The sequence below is a fragment of the Amphiura filiformis genome, chromosome 1 (genome assembly GCF_039555335.1).
Source record: "Amphiura filiformis chromosome 1, Afil_fr2py, whole genome shotgun sequence".
Lineage (NCBI taxonomy): Eukaryota > Metazoa > Echinodermata > Ophiuroidea > Amphilepidida > Amphiuridae > Amphiura > Amphiura filiformis.
Genome location: NC_092628.1, coordinates 63,605,328 through 63,626,043, shown reverse-complemented (window position 1 = coordinate 63,626,043; position 20,716 = coordinate 63,605,328). Strand labels below are relative to the sequence as shown.

The following is a 20,716-nucleotide window of genomic DNA, read 5'->3' as shown; positions in this document are numbered from 1 at the left end:
CACTCAGCCGGATTTGAACTGGTGACCTTCAGATATCTAGATTGATCAATAAGTCACTTGGACTTAGTGGACATAGGAGCACCAGATAAATCTAAAGTTTCTAGGTGTGATTGTTGTTTGTCAGATTCCACAACATATTGCATCAGTACGCCATTTGTTTATTGAATGCAAGAGATGTGGGTTTTTCCTTTTCTTTCTTCTTTCAATATTTAGTTGCACTGACTACTCCGGGAAGATCAAAACTTGTACATCCCAATCACTTGGCGTACTGTGTACTGTCTTTATCAAGTCAAAAGTAAAAAAAAAAAATGACAGAAATGTGCCCATTATATATCAAGAATTATCTCAAATTTATAGTATGCAAAAAAAATGTTTGATATTGTTTTACAATGGTGGATACTTTTTGATAAATTTTATTTTGATCAAGTGTCTCTATAAACTTGGTACTCCTGTGAGTCATCAATTTAATCAAATCATATTAATTGCTCGATCTGAATGTTTCAATTCAGTTGTTAGCTATTGTATGTATGTTTATGGTCGATGTGCCCATAGAACTGTCAATAGGTGAATGCACAAGCATGTAATTAGTATCCCGGTCTAGCTGGAGTGACCAGGAGGAGAGATGCTATGTGGCAATGACTGCTGCTGATATTCTGAGAAAGGGTTATGTATCTAATTTTAGCTTTTTGTTTTGGCAAGTAAGACCTGATAACAAGTTATTGAACTTGTTATCACTGCTTTAATGGTGCGGCTTAACCTGCTATGGTACAAATTGTGATCATGTTTGGTACATGCATGGCTGTCTTTGAGAAGATACTTCCATGTGTTGAACTCTCGTTATCAAAGTTTAACATGATCAATTTCTTCTTCTGCCTTCTGTGTTTTAAGCCTCTCAACATAAGTGTTGACTGCAGATGACAAGTTCCAAATTTTCTTGGAGAATTCTAAATATTTTTGAGAATTGTACCTTTGCATGACCATATTTGGAATCAGCATAAAGTTGCATTAAAATGAGTACACACAAACCTAGTATTGGTTCAGTGGTTCTTGATACAGCTCTCGATATTCAGGTAACCCCATTTGAAATTTACACTCCCTATGTGGAAGATTAAGGTCAAGTCTTCCATGGGGGTGTATGGAATTCAATTAGAATAGCATTAGCATTTTTATTTTGTTCAACATCTTCCTCATCACAAATTCTGTATAAATTATATAATCCCATAAATTTATGGAGTCATTTCACTAATTGTTTTCCCCTGTTTCCAGGTTGGTGGTGATGTTCCCGATACTAACTACCTCTTTATGGGGGACTTTGTGGATAGAGGGTTCTACAGTGTAGAAACATTTCTTCTTTTATTAGCACTAAAGGTAGGTCAATATTCTAATTTGCATACTCAGGGAAAATAGGTGTTTAGACAGTACATGTAGCTAGTTTTTGCAACATCATCATTGTCAGTCAGTCAGTGAAAATGCAGTTGGATGCTAGTTTTAAACATGTTTTGTTATGAACAAGACTTCAAAATCCCTGTGGGTATTATACACTACTCAATGAAATGAAAGAAATTAGCATTTTTGAAAAACAGCATTAACATTGTAAATCAGATATAAAATTGTAAGTGTAATTTCATTCAGTAATGTTCCTAGGCAACAGAACACTTGCACTACCGATACTGAAGTCCCATGATGCTGAAAACATTTTGGTCAATAAGATAAGAACAGGAAAGAAAGGATGCAAATCGGGATTCTCAAATTCTGTCCTTCAATATTGTTTAGTAATATACACTGTATATTGTTAAAGGTAATGCCTAGCCTTTGTGTTTATGTGTTTATTTTATCCTCTAATACAAATTGCGAAGGTTTTTTTTGCCATTCTGCTTAAAGGCCCATTCAGTGATTTACTCCTCAGGAGGATCGTAAAAATCATCAAAATACAGATTTTGGCACCTTTGTCATTGTCATAGATGTGCTAACATAGCCTGTTAGTGGTTTAGCCAAAAGCGAGTTATGTACGTCATCCACCAGTGGAGCTCCTGCGCCCCTCCGCAGAACTTCCGGTAGTGGATGTTCTGCTTCGAGGCGCAGAGAATCCACTGTCGGAGTTGCTGCGCCGGAAGCAAAATAATATATTTTCTTATTATAATACTGGTGGATCATTGCTGCGCCCCGGTCGCAGAACATCCACTGTCGGAGTTGCTGCGCTCGGAAGCAAAATAATAGATTTTCTTATTATAATAACGGTGGATCATTTCTGTGTTCGGGCGCAGAACATCCGCTGTCGGAGTTGATGCGCCCGGGCGCAGTCCCTTATATGTAACGGTGGATCATTGCTGCGCTCGGGCGCAGAACATCCACGGTTGGAGTAACTGCGCTCGGAAGTAAAATAATAGATTTTCGTATTATAATACTGGTGGATCATTTCTGCGCTCGGGCGCAGAACATCAACTGTCGGAGTTGATGCGCCCGGGCGCAGTCCCTTATATGTAACGGTGGATCATTGCTGCGCTCGGGCGCAGAAATGATCCACCAGTATTATAATAAGAAAATCTATTATTTTGCTTCCGAGTGCAGCAACTCCGACAGTGGATGTTCTGCGACCGAGCGCAGCAATGATCCATTTATAGTTATTATACGAATGCCTATTATAATAGGCCGAATACTAGTTATTATACGCATGTATATTTATTAATATAGGCCTAATAAGAATGTGTATTATTTTGCTTCCGAGCGCATCAACTCCGACAGTGGATGTTCTGCGCCCGAGCGCAGCAATGATCCACCGTTAGCCCGGGCGCATCAACTCCGACAGTGGATGTTCTGCGCCCGAGCGCAGAAATGATCCACCAGTATTATAATACGAAAATCTATTATTTTACTTCCGAGCGCAGTTACTCCAACAGTGGATGATCTGCGTCCGAGCGCAGCAATGATCCACCGTTACATATAAGGGACTGCGCCTGAGTGCAGCAACTCCGACAGTGGATGTTCTGCGCCCCCGAGCGCAGAACATCCACTACCGGAAGTTCTGCGGAGGGGCGCAGGAGCTCCACTGGTGAATGACGTACATACATGCAAAAGCTGTGTGTTTAGACAAAATCTGACATTTTGTTTGAATCTGTAATTTATATACTGACAGTATATACATGTAAATTAGCTACATGAATGGGGCTTCAACTTAGTCAATACTGCTGTTGTCTTCATTTTTTGCCAAATGTTTCATTTCAAAAATACCAAATGACAATTTGAATGACATATCCTACACTTTTAAGCAAAGTGTTTGTTTTGGTCATTTAAAAAGTATCTGGGGAAAAATGACAGCTTGGATATATCTTGAATTAATCATAATAATGTTGTTTTTCAACAACCCACACATTTGTAATTGTTTTTGTCCCCATGATTGATTTTCATGCTTCAACCGTTATCAATATGTACTTGTTTTTATTTTGCCAATCTCTGCTCCTCCCACGTACATTCGTCAAAGGTAAATTTAATTATGAATCAGTCTAGAATTACAATGTTGCAAAATGTAATAAATATCGTAGCAGGGAGACGATGTGTAATTTGGTGCATGGATGCCATAGAAAAGTATTTTCACAAGTGTGGAGATGTTAAGAAGGGAACAGCATATGAGTCTGAAGGGGCATTAGTCCAAAAAGGGTGAAAATTAGGTTTTTTTTAGGGCTTTTATGTTAGGATTAGGGATAAGGTTAGGGTTAGTGTTAGGGATAGGGTTAGGGTATAAGTGTTAGGAATAGAGTAAGGATTAGAGTTAGGGTTATGTTTTGAATTAGGGTTTGTTTAAAGTTAGGATTAGGGGTTCTAAGGGTTAAGTTGAGGGTTAAGGTTAGGGTTAGGTAAAGGGTTATTGTTAAGGATATGGTTTGGGTAAGTGTTAGGATTAGAATTAGGGTTATGTTTTGAGTTAGGTTAGGATTAGGACGTAAGTTAAGGTTTAGGGTAAAATTTAGGGTTTGAACTAATAATAACCCTTTGGATTATCAACTTGTAAATATTAAAAATATCAAAATGTTCAAATTTTTGCAGCATTATTCGACAAAAACAATTTCTCTATGATAAATCGAATTGCTGTTGCCCACAGCTATTCATATTCACACCCACCAGTTATTATGTAGTTCTGTAAAAGTGGACAATTTCACGCTACATGTATTTTCACGCTTTTCGTGTTCTTTAAAGCAGCTACTGTGAAAATAACAATGTGTGAATAATACCCTTTGTGTATAGATCAGTGATAGGTCTTAAGGAAGCTGAAAATTATGAATTTAGAAACAGGTGAATTTCAAAATTAGCAAAGTGTGTAAATTTAATGGTGCAAAAATTGCATTATTACAGTAGATGCTATCAGCCTACCTGTCTAAGACCTTTTTGTGTTTATTTTGCTTAGCGGTGTGGAAGATAGAATTTGTAGCATATGGGCTATAGGTGAAATAATGCTTTAATGTATATGTAGTGGAATGAAATAGGGCTATTCCAGTTGAAATCCATACACCCATATGGAAGACATGACCTTACTTACCCACACAAGGGGTGTTGATTTCAAATGGAGTCACCCATTCAGGTAACCCGATTTGGAATTCACACTCCCTGTTTGGAAGATTAAGGTAATGTCTTCCACAGTGGGTGTATGGATTTCAACTGGAATAATACAGTCTGTTTATGCAGTAGGACATTTTGTTGACTTATTGTCTGCAACATGGTTGAATTAAATTAATTTCAAATTTTTCACAATGTGAACACAGACTACAGAGCCATAAAATATTTACAATCATGAGGAAAAGACAGTAGCATAGCCAGGAGCGGGTGGGGGAGGTACAGTTACTGTCAGGGGGGGGGATTTTAATGAAAATGGTCTGCAATTGAGCAATTGTCAAAAATGGTAAATATAGAGTGTGGCACCCACAAGGGGAGGGGGAAATGTTCCACAGAGGGAGCATCAGCCATCCCTGGCTATGCCATTGGTGAAACAAAGAAAGAGTCACATTCATTCTTATGTCCCGACAAATGATATTCAGTTTTCTTTGAATCAAACACACAATTTTTCGATTTTTTGTTGTTGCTAGACAACAGAAGGTCAGTATTTACCTTTGATGCACAAAATCAATATGGTATTAAAAGGATAGTTTCTGTCCAATTTAAGTGGAAATAAGGAGGTAGAGTGAAAAAATACTTGCTATCTTGGCTGGTTAATAACAGTGGAGCTCTATGAGGGATATTTTAATTATAGCATTATTTCAAAATTACTTTGTTGTGAAATTTGGCCGATTCCGATTAAGTGTAAGTTGGGACATGCATAAACATTATATACCAATAAATCAGGTTTAAAAAAGGAGAAAAATCATTGAAAAAGATTGTAAATTACGGCTTTAAATCTGGTCCTTTGAACCAAAAGATGTCACTTGTAGATTAGAGTTGTCTTAACCCACATGCACTAACTGCTTTTCTTACAGACCCCCTGATTGGTTAATTACATGATATAATCATCTGAATAACCAATCAAAATGGAGCTTTTAAATCTCGTAAGCAATTTTAAGCTTAATCCCTGTCAGTTCTAGTGACTATTCTTAGCATATCTCTGATTGGCTCACTACATGATAGAGCCCTTTTTGTAACCAATCAAAATAGTTCTTAAGAGGCGGTTAATTTGTCTGATAGTGCCCAAGGGGTAAATGGAGAGTTGCTTGATTGACCTTTTTGGTAAATCCCATAAGCCTTTGCGTGTACACCTGAGATGTCGTCATTTGACGTCACACCTGCATGTAATGCGAAGTAACGATGTTCACTAAACGATGTGCACATCGGCGTGACGTGTACTGACGTCAAATTACGACATCTCAGGTGTACTCGCAAACGCCTTTTGCTATTGCTGTTGTTTTATAAATGAAGACTCAATAATGTATAATTTTGTGTTTTTCAGGTGCGCTATCCTGACCGTATCACATTAATACGAGGTAATCACGAAAGCAGACAAATCACACAAGTGTATGGTTTTTACGATGAATGCTTGAGAAAATATGGCTCTATCACGGTATGGAGATATTGTACAGAAATATTTGACTACTTAAGTCTCTCAGCTATTATAGACGGAAAGGTAGGTATAAGCTGAAAACTTAGGACACTAAATATCTAGCATACTTGGTTCTAATGCAATTTTCTGATATCTACTTTCTTATGTATTTTATTGTTTTTTACTCCATATTTTTGCCTATATCTCAATTTCAAATTTGCTACCTTTGGCCTCCATGGATCAGATCATATATAACAAGACCAGGATCATATGCATACATGTGAGCTCTAAATAAATCACCCAGAGTCCATTTCACAAAGAGATTGTAGGTGTGTATCTGGTACTCAATATTGCTTGGAACTTTACTACAAACATGTACTATTAGGAGACCAGTAGATGGTGTTATGGTCACCAAGTCCGACAGGTGAACTTACAGTAGGGATTTTGTACAAGTTCTTATCATTGGTAATTATCAAGTCTAAGATTGCATTCTTACGAATTGGTTTGTTTACAACCTGACTCAGAGAGTGGGCTCGACAAATGGGGTTAATGTCAGTCCTATTGAAGTCTCCAAGGAGGGCAATGCCCATGTCAGGATCGTTAATTTTTAGTTCATCCAGTGTTGTAATTATGTGGTCAGCCAATATATCTTGATGTTGTGATTATGGGGATGTAGACTGCATAAACCGCCTTTCCAGATTCTTGGGATGGTAATCGATAAGGCGAACCCACAAACAGATACACTCTAGCTCATCAGGAACTTTAATATCACTGAAAACAGGGATATTGTCTGGTTCTGGTACAATACTCCAACAAAACGGGTTCCCGCATCACGTCAGAGGTGGATGACCTGCAGTTAACTTGTAGTGTCGGTGTCGTCAAAAAGGTCACGGAGCCTTGATTTAAATATTTTTGAGTTCGGAGCGTCTAATGTGTGGTGGGGTAAATTATTCCAATGTTTAACAGTCCAGGGGAAAAAGCTGTCTGAGTAGATAGTCGTTCTTGTCTCTTGTGTAAATTGCAACTTCACCTACCCGTTTGACAGCTGTAGCTCTGGTGAAAATATTGAAACCATCCAGTGCTAGGAAATCAACTGGGATCATGCCAGACTGCCAGGTTTCTGTTAACACAGCAATGTCATTCTGGTCGAAATCTGTCTGATGGAGTTGAATATCCAGTTCATATATTTCATTCAATGCTGATCGGGTGTTGGTAAGGAAGAAACCAGAAAGGGTGGAATGATTGCAAGCATTCTGAGTTTGTAATGGATTTATCGGTTCTTGAGGAAGGGGGTTCAGCACAGAAGGGGGTGTCTGTGTCCCTCAGTGACAGTGATTTGTCTGTGACAAACATGTCCTCCACGACAACCACATTAGACAGTTGTGGATAAAATCAAATTTGCTCTTGGAGATCAGGGGGAGGGATTAGACTGACATTGTCCAGTTCAGGCTTTTCATAGATCCACACGGGTTGTTAATGGTTCATTTGAAGTGTCTACCACAGTACCACCATCTACAGATGTGCCATCATTGGCTCTGTTCTTGTTTGGTTGATTTGAACTGGGATCTTCAATCAGAGTTGTGATTAATCAACCAAGTGTGCTGTAGTGGATTGCTGGTTGAGTATTTATCTAAACCATCTGTTGAAGTGTCTACTAAAATATCAGCGCTAGTAGAGTCCTTGTGCTCTTGCTTTGCTGCAATATTGCTATTACCATACTGAGATTAAAACAGGTCTTGAACTTCTGTGGATGGATCGCTGGCAGGTTGTGAAGCCATAGTTGACTCTGTAATTATTTGGTTGATTATATAAGGTGTAATTTTAAAGGTAGCATGGACTTGGCAAATATCAAATCTAGGGAATAAAACATGAAAGTTAATTATATAGAAAAGTAAAAAAAAAAGCAGAAGAGATTTTTAAAATCTATATTGTACACAAATTGATGCCGATAGGTATTTCTTTCCCTTTACCCTTGAAATAATCTGCAAAACTGCTCCAAATCCTGATACCTCATTTCCTGTATATGCTAACATTACCATTAGTTGACCATGGCTTTACTTCTGTGGGATGCTGTCATTTACACAGATTAGTCAAGTACAAAGAACAATGGCTGTTCCAGTTGAAATCCATACACCCTGTATGGAAGACATGACCTTAAATCTACAACATAGGGAGTGTGAATTTCAAATGCGGATACCTGAATGGGGGGGGACTACATTTGAAATAGATACCCCCTGTGTGGGAGATTAGAATGATGTTGTCCATAGGGGGTGTATGGATTTCAACTGGAATTGCAAAGTGTATGCACCCACAATGAACTTTCACAGGTGGAAGTAAATTTCAGGCAGGGGCAGCCTTGTATTAACAAGTTTGATCTCTGTTATAATAGTGAAATATTATAGCGGTATTAATCAGTAATTTTTCATGGATTTTGCAGGTCTGATGTACATTGTGGATTTATCTTTTGCAGATTTAGCCAAAAATACAGATTTAATGTGTTGCAGACTATCTTTTGAAATACATTCAAAATCCAATTTGTAAATAAATTCAGAATAAAACTTGTTGCAGACTGAATAGGAAATAATGATTGAGGCTCATTTAGCACGGACATACTATCAGAAGGATAAAGAAAAATGAGGAAATAAGATTTCTAATCAAGAACTGTTGAGTCCAAGCTACTTGTATAAAATTATGTTGTCAATTCATAGAGAATTGGCGGTTGGCTCGTCTATTCAAAATATAATACACCGGGATTGCTAAAAATAGAATGCTTACATGTAAGTGTGCATGCAACATTTCATTTTTGCAAATACTACCACATTGTAGTCTTGTTAAATTTAGTGTGATATTTTGTGTTTCACAAATAACTTTGACCCAATTCTAGTAATGTTTTGCTCACAACATTCTCAAAAATAAGAAAAAGATTCAATCACGACCCAGTTAATAATAAACTGGTCAAATGTTCATATTTTTATTCCTTTCACCAGTATTCTATACATTGTGGCATGAATGTTAAAGTAACCTTGGAATTCATCTTCATAATTTTCTCCATGACTGCTTGGCACAGTAGCTTTTTGCCACCCATGAAAGTCTGCGAAAAACATTCACAACATTTAAATCATGACCCAGATAATGGATTGACTGTGATGCTAATATTTTTTTCCTCTATGGCACATGTATGTGTTTATATTTACATGGTGGCCTACATCCAGTCATAAAAGTGACGGATCATATTTTAACTCATTTAATGTTCACTGCAAATTGCTTTCCCAAACATGAAAGTTTAACTACTTCCCTATGAAACAAAATGTTTGCTAATTTAATATATTCATTGTCAAAAACAATACATTTTGTAGTAGTTTTTATGAGTCAAAACCTCATGGGTGTGCAAAATAAGAAATAAATTAACATAAAAGCAAAATTAAAATGTCAAGTAGAATTCATTTTACAAGGAGTACGTGCTTGACGTCCACACTTGGAACTGGGCAAGGCTGAATACTGTTTTGACTAGCGGCAAATCATGTCAACAGCCATTCAGTGGCACTTGATAATTATGCACTCGACACTTAAAATGTATGCGAATCATGTCAAAGGAATTCTGCTTTTATTTTAAGTTGGTTGCAGTATGGTATGGGAATTAGATTGGAACACAGCAAATAAATTAACTTTCTTTTCTAAAAATTGTTGAGTGTCCCAGATCCACAGGCCAAGCATACAAGTTATTCATGGTATGAATTATACATTGATACAGTTGTCTTCTTTATTTTCTCCCTCAGATATTTTGTGTACATGGTGGCTTATCTCCGTCCATCAACACATTAGATCAGATTCGTATGATCGATAGAAAACAAGAAGTACCACACGACGGACCTATGTGCGATTTACTATGGTCGGACCCAGAAGGTAGGATATGCAATGGTTCATGATACATGTTGTATTATGATAAAGTAATATTTAGAGGAAGTTTTACACATAAAAACATGTTTTAGTCTTGTATTATTATGCCCAGGTGGTTTACATTGGTAAGACATTGATATGGAATGGGCTCTCAGCATATTTACATTAGCTACTCACCCGTTGCGATTCTATGCTCGACATCATTATAACGTCTGCAGTGCTGATAATAAGTTTTATATGAATAATGTCTATAGATTTCTGAAATAACAGAGACATAATGCCATGCTGGTAATGTAATACATTGATAGGATGCTTTAATTAGAAAATAAAAGATAGGAATTTTTGTTTTTACTGTCCACTATCATGTCATAGACAATAGGCAGGTTGCAGTATTTTGAGTAGTAGATGCCGGCGTATCTAATTCTTAGTCAGTTAAATATTGTTTTAATCAATAAAAGTTAATCTTATTTTAGCGAAAAATTAATTTACCGTTATGAGAACTCCCCCATATTCTTACAAGTAATGAAACTTGTTTAACATCTTCAATTGTGCATAATGCGATGGCATGCATGTATAATGCACAAGGCCTACAATGCTCTGCATATGCGGGCCTGGACAGGTGTGTTCCGCAGCAACGCAGCCACTTTAGTCAATGGCCTCGTAGACAACACACAACTAAATTAGTATGCAGAATCAAATAGATAGAATGTTATATCTTTGAAAAGAATGCTTCACTGATGATGCATTAAACATGATCTCAATGCCAAGAAATGCTGTTCAAGAAATATACTGATGTTTCTAAAATTTGCAAACATACCTAGCATTGTCCTTTTTGTGATGTGATGTGGTTTCGATGTTTGTTACTGGAAATTTTTGGACTAGCTTTTGAAAAAGTGTTTTGAACTTTTAAGTAGTACAGGTTTACAAAACAAAGCCATAGCAACACATTTCAACTCTTTGAATCCCCAATACACTGGAAGTTAATGTTTTAAAGGTCAAATTAGGATGGGAAATGTTAGGCAAATGACGGTCATACCTCAATTTCTGGTTAAAAACATTAATAAGTGACAGTTGAAAGTAGACTTGTTAACTGTGTACTTATGATTGCGAGATCAGGTTACTTCATATCATAGAGGCATCCATCCAATGAGATTATACCCAAAGAGTATCAACTCAAAAATGCCTTAGTGTGTAATGCTACATGGTAAATGCACCATGTTGGTTTGTCGCTTGTTGAAGGCAAAGATTGTACCTCCTCCTTTTTTTGGGAAGAGTCCAAGCTTGAGCATTGCAAAGGTTCGCGCTCTGAGTACTTTGTGTGCACATTTATGGCGCAAAATGTTGCATTCAAAATACAAATAAGCGCACACTCTGAATAGACGTTTGCCGGGCACATAGTGGAATTATGTTGAGGTACACTATTTGCCCTCCATGAGCAACATGCAAATATGGCGGAGTCGGACCAGTCGGTTCTCTGTGATTCTACCTCATTGAATCAAACAATGTTGCATCACATGACTCGTCTCTTTGGCAAAAATGGAGTGGGGATATTAATAAACTTGTATAGAAAGTCTGTGATGGAGTTTCATTCATTAATCTAAATAAGTTTCTACTTACATGTAGCAGGTTTTTGAATCAAAAACATCATGTATATTCTCATTGCACACAACTTATATCCGTGATCTTTTCTCTCCCTTGCAGACACACAAGGCTGGGGAGTGAGCCCTCGAGGTGCAGGCTATCTGTTTGGCAGCGATGTAGTACAACAATTCAACACAGCCAACAATATAGACATGATATGCAGAGCACATCAACTGGTTATAGAAGGTTATAAATGGCACTTCAATGAGACTGTGTTAACAGTATGGTCAGCACCAAACTACTGCTATAGGTAAGTAAAAATGGTAAAGGAGACAATCCTGTATAAACAATGATCGGTTTGCCCATTTCTCTTTCATTGCAGGGTCAGAATTTTGTTTCACAGTGCGAGAATCAATCTTGATTCTTGCAGAATAAATTTGCGGGAATCACTAGATTTTCGCAAATCAACTTCTGTGTAAACTGCAAACGTTTGTGAGAATCAACTTTGATTCACACAAATCTGTTTACGAGAATCTTTGCGAGAATCGATTCTCTCATTCACGCCAAAATTCTGACCCTGCATTGGCGATTGGGCCAGACTCCTCCATGTAATGTTGCTATAGGGGGATGGCTACACCTCCACCACAGCGAGTCTGTTACCTTCCTAGTATTTAAGAATGCCGGTACCCATTTATACACCTGGGTGTGGAGGAGTAATCGAGATAAAGTGCCTTACTCAAGGGCACAACACGATGGCGTTTCCGGGTTCGAACCCACAACCTTCCGATTATGAGTCGGAGCCTGTTCCACTCAGCCACCGTGCTGCTCTTAGGTAACTTCAATTGCAATAGTGAATTTGTTTCTTGTAAATTATGAGAGGTGAAGATATAAATACTAGAGAAATAGTAGAAACATACTCTGCTTTTGTAGGAAAAGCAAATCTCCCTGGTAGATAATATTTCTTTGCAAACTCATTGTCAATGAGGGAGAAATTGTTTTAAAATGCCCTGGTATTTGAACATGTCAATTTGCCACACCTCCCCATCTGTTGTGTGGGCTTATGTGATGGCACACATGGTTGGTCGTCTGGCAATCCACTCTCCAGCTTTATACACAATATTACAAATGAACTTCTAAGTTGGTAGGATGGTCATGTATGATGACTTCTTCTGCTGTGTTATTTGTATATTTTTAAAACAAGAGTGGCCAACTTGCAGCCTGCAGGACATTTGCGGCCCCTCGACAATATCTAATATTCCCCCTTACAAAAACTAACATAATTATATAAAACAAAAGTGAGTAACACTTCATGTGGCCTATCAAACTGTCTGAACCTCTCAAAGGGACAAAACGGTTACCAATCCTTGCCTTAAACAGCAAAAACATGAAAATAGGAGTCATCCCCCACCACCCCCACCACTAAGCAGTAATGGTGATGTTTAATAATAATTTTATTTGTTCTTTCTTGTACAGGTGTGGTAATGTGGCAGCCATTTTGGAATTAGATGAACACCTCCAAAGAGATTTCACTATATTTGAGGCAGCACCACAGGTAAATTGTTTGGTTTCAGTGATTACAAGTAGCTAATTCCAACAGATTACATTCTTTATTAATTTTATCACAAACTGGGAAGAATAGTACAAATTCAGTGTTAAAATTTTTGGTTTGCTTTGTTATTTATTAATTACTTGATGTGTTCCTTTGGAAGCAAACAAACTAGAAACTAACCAAGAAACAAGATTTAGCTACAGTAGATCAATTATTGCCTGCAATACTTTATAGAATGTTTGCCAGGGATTTAAGCTTCAGGAAATGAGGCAGCGCTTGATTTCAGAAAATTGGAGTCTTGTTTCAGGAAAGGCTGCGTAAGAAAATCCTGATGTACTGATCACTTTCAGGATGTTAGATGGCCTGCCAATACAACATGTTATATGTATCTTGGCAATGCTCATAATAACTACTGACAAACATGTTTCCTGGACTTCTAACAAATCTATGACTTTCATAATTACTTTTTAAAACCTGTATTATTTGCATTTGGGATCAGTTTTCAAATCAATGAATTTGAAAATTTGTTATCTTTAGTTTGGTCAAGAGAGAAGCTTAGGGCCTACTATTTGGTGTAATTTCAAATTAATCTATTTCACTTTTATTGTAATAAGATCGGTTCTATCAAAATTGTCGGAGGGAGGAAAATGGGGGACCCTTTCACTGTAAACTACTTTGTAGTATTCCATCACTATGTCTGCTGTTGTAGCTGTAGCAAAAAAGCATTTACATCATTTTGTTTTCATTGTTCTATTGATTTTCATCCCATTGTTATTGTTTTTGTAGGAGATACGAGGAATTCCAGCCAAGAAACCAACTCCAGATTACTTCTTGTGAGAGCGTCTTTTTCATCCTGTCGGCACTGTCTTGAAACAATGCCAAAATTGTGTATTTTACATAACCTGACCAAAACATTGTGGGCGTGCTTTATCATCATCGGTATGAAAAGAAACACTGAACTCTACACTTCCAAAGATTCGACGAGGCATTGTTTTTGTTGTACTCCCTAACTATGTTATACATGGTTTGACCAGCTTTATATTATATTGAGTGATAAGGAACTGCACCTTTGGCATTCTGTGTATCTAGGGCATGTAAGCCGAGGGTGTTTTTTAGTAGCGTGATATAGGAGGAAAAACTATGAATTGTTGGCAATGGATAAGACGGGCTGCAGAACCCACTTGGAACAAATGTACTTTTTCTGTGGAATGTACTGATGTGAGGGCGTTTTCCTCTTACTGACATTGTCTGGATATAAACCAGAATTCAGTATTTTTACTAAGTATGGAAGATTTGTGAGAATAGGAGATAAGAACAAATGTGAGAATTTAGGAGGATATTTCTTCTTTTAAGAGTGTCATGCATATGTGTACTTTTGTCGATCATTTGTAACCAAAATATTTTATGTGAATTTGTCATTACTTACAGAAGTTTGCTCACAATGTCACTTACTTTTTCAAGCTGAATTTACACATGGTCGTTGAGTGATTAATTTTATTTTGATCGATTCTGAAATGGCAAGAAGCACTCAACCTCCAGTGGTAAAAAATAAACCACTTGTTGTTCAGCAACTTTGTGTAAATCCAGCTATAGTTTCTTTTACTACCTGCTTTGTACTGGGATCAAAGACAATGGGCAATTGTGTCTTAACATTGGCTATCAAATTACCTGTAGTAGAGCAATGGAACAGAGAAGACCATGTATGTGCCTTTGTGTAAAGGAACAAGTATTGGGCAATTCCAGTTGAAATCCATACACCCCTTATGGTAGACATGATCTTTCACACAGGTAGTGCAAATTTCAAATGAGGTTACCTGAATGGATGACTCCGCCCACATCTACATCCCCTGTGTGGGTTATTAAGGTCATGTCTTCCATATGGGGTGTGTGGATGTCAACTGGAATAGCCCATTGGTATAGCCTGTGATATAACAAACAAACTGTAATCAATGTTTTTGTAGGGAACAAGTTAAACATGATTCTTAGACCAATGAATGGAAGCAGATAAGATGGAATTATCTTACACTCAGGCCGAATAGTTAGTAGTACCTACTACCTACAGATTGTTTCTAACTATTTGGCATCTAAGAATGTGGGTAGCCACATTTTGTGCATACCTTCTGTTAGAGAGGAAAGAAGGTTGGAGGCAAAGTGTAATACAAACTTTCACAGGTTTAGAAAACCTACTAACTAGAGATCATGCACATAATCTGGAGGTGCTATTTCCATTCTGTGACTGACATGGAAACATTATGCTCACTGTCAAATTCTGTGGTGTAGACACAAATTTGTAGCTCAGTGCATGGTAACCCATAGAGAAAGGTATATTATATGAAAAAAATAAGACGAATACTGAATATCATTGAAATATTGTACTGTACTCTTATTTTTGTGGACGCTGCTCATTATATGTATATCTTGTTTCTGGCAGCAGCAGTGCGCATGAATGACCATTTCTTTTAAATCCGAGTTAATTGAGAGCAAATGAGTTTTGGATGGTTTGACCAATGAATGCAAATAGATGGGTAATGTCAATGATGATGTCATGGCAAATGTGACCATCCACCACGAAATGGTAGTAAAGTCGGCTCTAGATCATTTTCTTTTTATTGCAGATTTTGAAAGAATTCACTTTCAGCTTCACAATGACACCTCAACCAGCTTCATCTGACATCTGGAAGTGAAGTTATGGTTCAACAAAGGGCAAATTCCTATACTTTACATAGATATCCATATACTGTTTTGATTGTATCTCAAAATGGAAAATGCCGACTTTACGACCAGTTTGTGGTGGATGGGCACAAATATGCGATGTAAATGGTCATCTTGCATATATATGTGATGTGATCAAGCAAAATCAGTCGGAAGTGGGAAACATTGATTTTGAGATATAGCCAAAAAGGAAATATTTCCTTTTCTTTTCTGTTGTTTTGGAAACTCTTTACCTGTTCATATGTTGTGAACTGGTTGACCAATTTTGATGGAGTTTTCTGCAAAATGTTGCTCTGCAAATATGTGTTACAATAAAATAAGAAACTAAAAATTGAACATGGCCCACTTCAGAGTGATTTTGCTTGGTCACACCACGTCTATAATTCCTATTGTACCAAAACATACATGTGCGGTTTTCTTCAGTCCAAATATCAATAAATCAGAACACATTGATATCCCAGGAACAAGGTCTGCAAGTGGTTGTTTGAGTATAAATTTAGTAGCCACAACATTTAACTATAATTAAAATTACCAACAATAAAGTTTGAAATACTTGTTCAACTCGTAATTGCCATAGACTCATAACATCGTTGATTCATATAGAATCATTAGGCTGGCGTGCACGATGTTGGGTGCAGCACATACACGAGTTGCATAATGCGTGACTGGTGCACAGCCGCACAATAATCGCTCATATGAATTTAGGCAAGTGTAAGCTAGGACTTTATTGATGTGCGCAGTAACAAATCCAAATAACTTTTGCCACATACAAGTGGAGCAAAGTATAGTTGAATCTTTTCCCCCAAAAAATTATGTGACTTTTATGTTGTTACTAACTTTACAATGATTTGCCATGTAAAAAAATGAATGTACTATACCAATGGCAACAATACCAAGAAATGAAAATAATTCCAGTGTTTATTATTATACAATGTAAGCCATTTGAAATCTGTTATATTTTATTACAATAATGTGAATTATATGAATTTAAAGAAATGTAACTATCTAGCCTTATAGAGTCATCAGCTCAATAATTATCAAATCAGTTTCAAGACTAGATTTGTAAGTTCTTGATTATTTGTTAAAATGCCCAAAAGGATTTGAAAGCCTGGTAATCTCCTCATATAGCTCAAGAAATAAGGTGGCCACAAAATGGGCTACTGCAGTTGCAATCCATACACCCAGTATGGAAGACATGCCTTTAGTCTTCCACGCAGGGAGTTTGTATTTCAAATGGGGTTATCTGTACCTAAATGAGTGATTCCATTTGAAATCTACACTTGTTCGGAAGATTATCAGATTAAAGTCATATCTTGAAGATACTTCATAGGGGCTGTATGGATTTCAACTGGAATAGTCCAGTAAAGTGTGTTTATTCTGTCTGTATTCACCGATCGCACGGTCATCTCAAAACGAGGTTATACATGCAAAAAGCCTTCTTGCACGTTGCTAGAAAAGCGCGAGCAGGGAGAACCTTGTTTTGGCAGCAAGAAGGCGGATGCAAAGGGCGAATAGGCAGCCATTTTACTGACATTTATGAGGATATTACAACCAGCTTTAGTGCATGCTACTTAAATTCTAGAAACGAGAAAACAAACTTACCAGTTCAAGTAATGTTCATCTATATTGACCTGTGATTATTTTTTTAATATTTTTGGTCCTTGTCTTTTGTTAATTCCAGGCATGCAACAAATTGCACTACAAGATAACTTTGCAAGTGTTATTTGTATCCATCCTGGGGTCCGTTTTACTAAACCTTTAACCCTTCGTAACTCATATAACCATTCGTAAAGTTACGAATACCCAATACTAGACGTAACTTTACGAAGGGTACCATTCATAAGTAAGTTTTAGAGAAATGGAATTTACGAGTCGTCGTAAGTTACAAACAATTTCGAGACTTACGAAGCTTCATAAAGTTTAGTGAAATGGACCCCTGGGATGTTATGATGGTTTGCATACACACATATTAATAGACAAGGATTTAGTTTGTTTGTTTTTAAACAAGAGCCCAGCTCTTAGCCAGGAAAATATCTTGCTAGATGCAAATGCCTGTGACCATACACAGGGTAGCCATCCCAGTATTGAGTCATTTGCTTCCAGTGCATCTTACCTGTTCCCATAGGCGTAGATCCCGGGGGATGGGGGGATTTATCCCCCCCCCCAATATTTTGCCAGGGGGGGATGATCCATACAATCATCCCCCAATGTTGACACCTGAATATAGTTTTCTGAACAAATTGACCTCATATTTACCCACTTTAGCCCCAAAAGTGCACATTTTCACGCGCATTTATTCCACTTTTGCACCATATTTCATCACTTTAGCCTCAAAATAGCAAAAATTTTCGCGCGCATTTGTAACATAAACTTATGTTGTCGCTAAAAGGTGCCGAATTCACTATACTTCAAGATTTTTTTTTCCAACTCCATCCCCCCCAATGTCAAAAAGAAATCTACGCCACTGCCTGTTCCGATATAAATCCTTCCTTTATCAGGAATAAACAGTATGGAGACATGCTGAGTTTTAACAATACTTTCTTTTGTTTCTTTGTATGTACTTTGTAGTCTATTTTAGTTGAATAATTAAAAGAAATATGAGTTTAGGCGACGGGAAAAAAACACCTGCACTACAAGTGAGGGTCACTTTATGAAACAAACATGAGTTACATGATTTTACGTACCGGTGAAATTAACCTTTAAAATGTTGTCATGAAGTGATACAAAGAAGTTGTATCTTGTATGGGGGCTATTTTATGAATTTTCACCCGGTCCATTGAGTGTTGTTCATTTTACAGAGGCTGTTTTAGAAGAAAAAAAACAGGGTGAATTCCCTTTTCTTTGCACTCTGTGATACATACTGCCCTATTTCTGTCAATCAGACCCAATTTGACAAGATGCCAGCTTACATCAACAGATGAACAAAATGTATCATCGAAGACGGAATTAAAAAGACTAGTTTGCGTCTGACATCACCTGTCAATCAAACTCTGGCAGTTTGTTTACGAGTGTCGTGACGATTGAGTTTCTAAATGTGGCAGTGAAACAGTGTGCCTTATGGGTAATTTTGCACTTTCAAATATACAATTGTCTCAAAAGTTTTAACAATGCCTGTAAAAGTACTGTAATTTTTTGCCATTTTCTGTAATTCCCTTGCTCCTGTGAAGCACCATATGAATTGGCCTTCTTTTTATGCGCTACTAACCAGTCAAGCGTCATGGGGAATTTGATCGACAATGACGTCAGACGAAAACTAGTCTTTTTTTAATTCTGTTAACATTTCTGTACATGTACTAAAATAAGAAGTATCACTGTTTTTACTCCAAACTTAGGATTGGGGGGTAAAAAACCTTTAATTTTACCAACCAAGATCTGCTTGTTTCACCGTCCAAAGATATGACAAGTTCATTTTTGAATACAAGATTGTTAACAAAGTTTTTTGACAGTGGAATTTGTGTTCTTGTTCCGAAGAATGTAACATAATTGTTTATTTATTTACTGTTATTTGTTTTTTATTGACCTGAATGAATTCAAACTGAGATTGAGAATTTATGTGTAACTCATGTTGGATGGAGGGTGTTATTATCATGACATTAACAATGGAGAAATGTGATGCATTCTTTGCATATTTATGAAATAAAAACGATTCAATTTATATAAATTGATTGTGTGCCAACTTTTTATTACTAGTCTGTGATGTATTTTAAAAACAATTTGAGCAACTTTTAAATTTCGATGACCTTTTCCCGCCAAAAGCTACTCCGGTTCAATTGCTATCATGTAAAGGGTTCACAAAAAATAACTCTCCCCTTAAGGGCTGGGGTATGAACGTTTGGACAGTATTTATTTTGGGACATCAGAGCACATCAGACATATCGAATTGCATTCTGAATCGAAGAATGTCATTCTGATATCAAATAATTTTGATTTTTTGAAATTAGCAATTTAATACACATTTTATGGCAAATCATTAAAAATTGATATTTTTGATATTTAACAGTACTTGAAGTAAACTTTATAAATCTGATGATTTATACTTAAAGTGTATGTAGGTGGGATGAAAAGCCGACGATCAATTGAAAATTTTGACCTTTCGTATTGAAGATATGGATTTTTTCCCAAAACACCAAAAAAATTAGGTCTTTTTTGGAAAAAAAATCCATATCTTCAATATGAAAGGTCAAAATTTTCAATTGACCGTCGGCTTTTCCTCCTGCTACATACACTTTAAGAATATATCATTAGATTTATATAATTTACTTCGAGGACTGTTATATATCAAAATTTGAAAAATATCAAATTTTATAATTTGTCATAAAATTTGTATTATATTGTGATTTTAAAAAATGAAAATTATTTGATATCAGAAAGACATGCTTCAGTATTCAGAATGCAATCTGATAGGTCTGAGGTGCTCTCATGTCCCACAAAAATACTATCGAAACGCAATAAACGCTCATTTTGGATCCTATTTTCAAAAATGAAAATTATTTGATATCAGAAAGACATGCTTCAGTATTCAGAATGCAATTCGATAGGTCCGAGGTGCTCTCATGTCCCACAAAAAATACTGTCGAAACGCAATAAACGCTCATTTAAGGGATCCAAAATGAGCGTTTATTGCTTCGATAGTATTTTTGTGGGACATCAAATGAGCGTTTATTATGCGTTTGATAGTATTTTTTGTGGGACATGAGCACCTCAGACCTATCGATTGCATTCTGAATACGAAGCATGTCTTTCTGATATCAAATAATTTTCATTTTTTAAAATCACAATATAATACAAATTTTGTGACAAATTATAAAAATTTGATATTTTTCAAATTTTGATATATAACAGTCTTCGAGTAAATTATATAAATCTAATGATATATTCTTAAAGTGTATGTAGGGAGGAAAAGCCGATGGTCAATTGAAAATTTTGACCTTTCATATTGAAGATATGGATTTTTTCCC

The 20,716-nt window shown here is 36.6% G+C and overlaps 1 protein-coding gene and 1 long non-coding RNA gene across 3 annotated transcripts in view; one reads left to right on the top strand and one right to left on the bottom strand.

The window, feature by feature from the left end:
• Positions 1 to 17,320, top strand: part of LOC140150697 (serine/threonine-protein phosphatase 4 catalytic subunit) — a 48,522-nt gene extending 31,202 nt beyond the window's left edge. For both annotated transcript variants that reach the window (XM_072172784.1, XM_072172792.1), the window contains exons 5-10: positions 1,267 to 1,368; positions 5,930 to 6,103; positions 9,796 to 9,922; positions 11,618 to 11,807; positions 12,971 to 13,049; positions 13,833 to 17,320. In XM_072172784.1, coding sequence (XP_072028885.1) covers positions 1,267 to 1,368; positions 5,930 to 6,103; positions 9,796 to 9,922; positions 11,618 to 11,807; positions 12,971 to 13,049; positions 13,833 to 13,883 — 723 coding nt within the window. In that variant the 3' untranslated portion in view covers positions 13,884 to 17,320. The remainder of the gene's footprint in view (positions 1 to 1,266; positions 1,369 to 5,929; positions 6,104 to 9,795; positions 9,923 to 11,617; positions 11,808 to 12,970; positions 13,050 to 13,832) is intronic.
• LOC140150724 (uncharacterized) overlaps positions 1 to 20,716 on the bottom strand; it is a 410,742-nt gene that overhangs the window by 72,863 nt on the left and 317,163 nt on the right. The gene's annotated exons all lie outside the window — the stretch shown is intronic.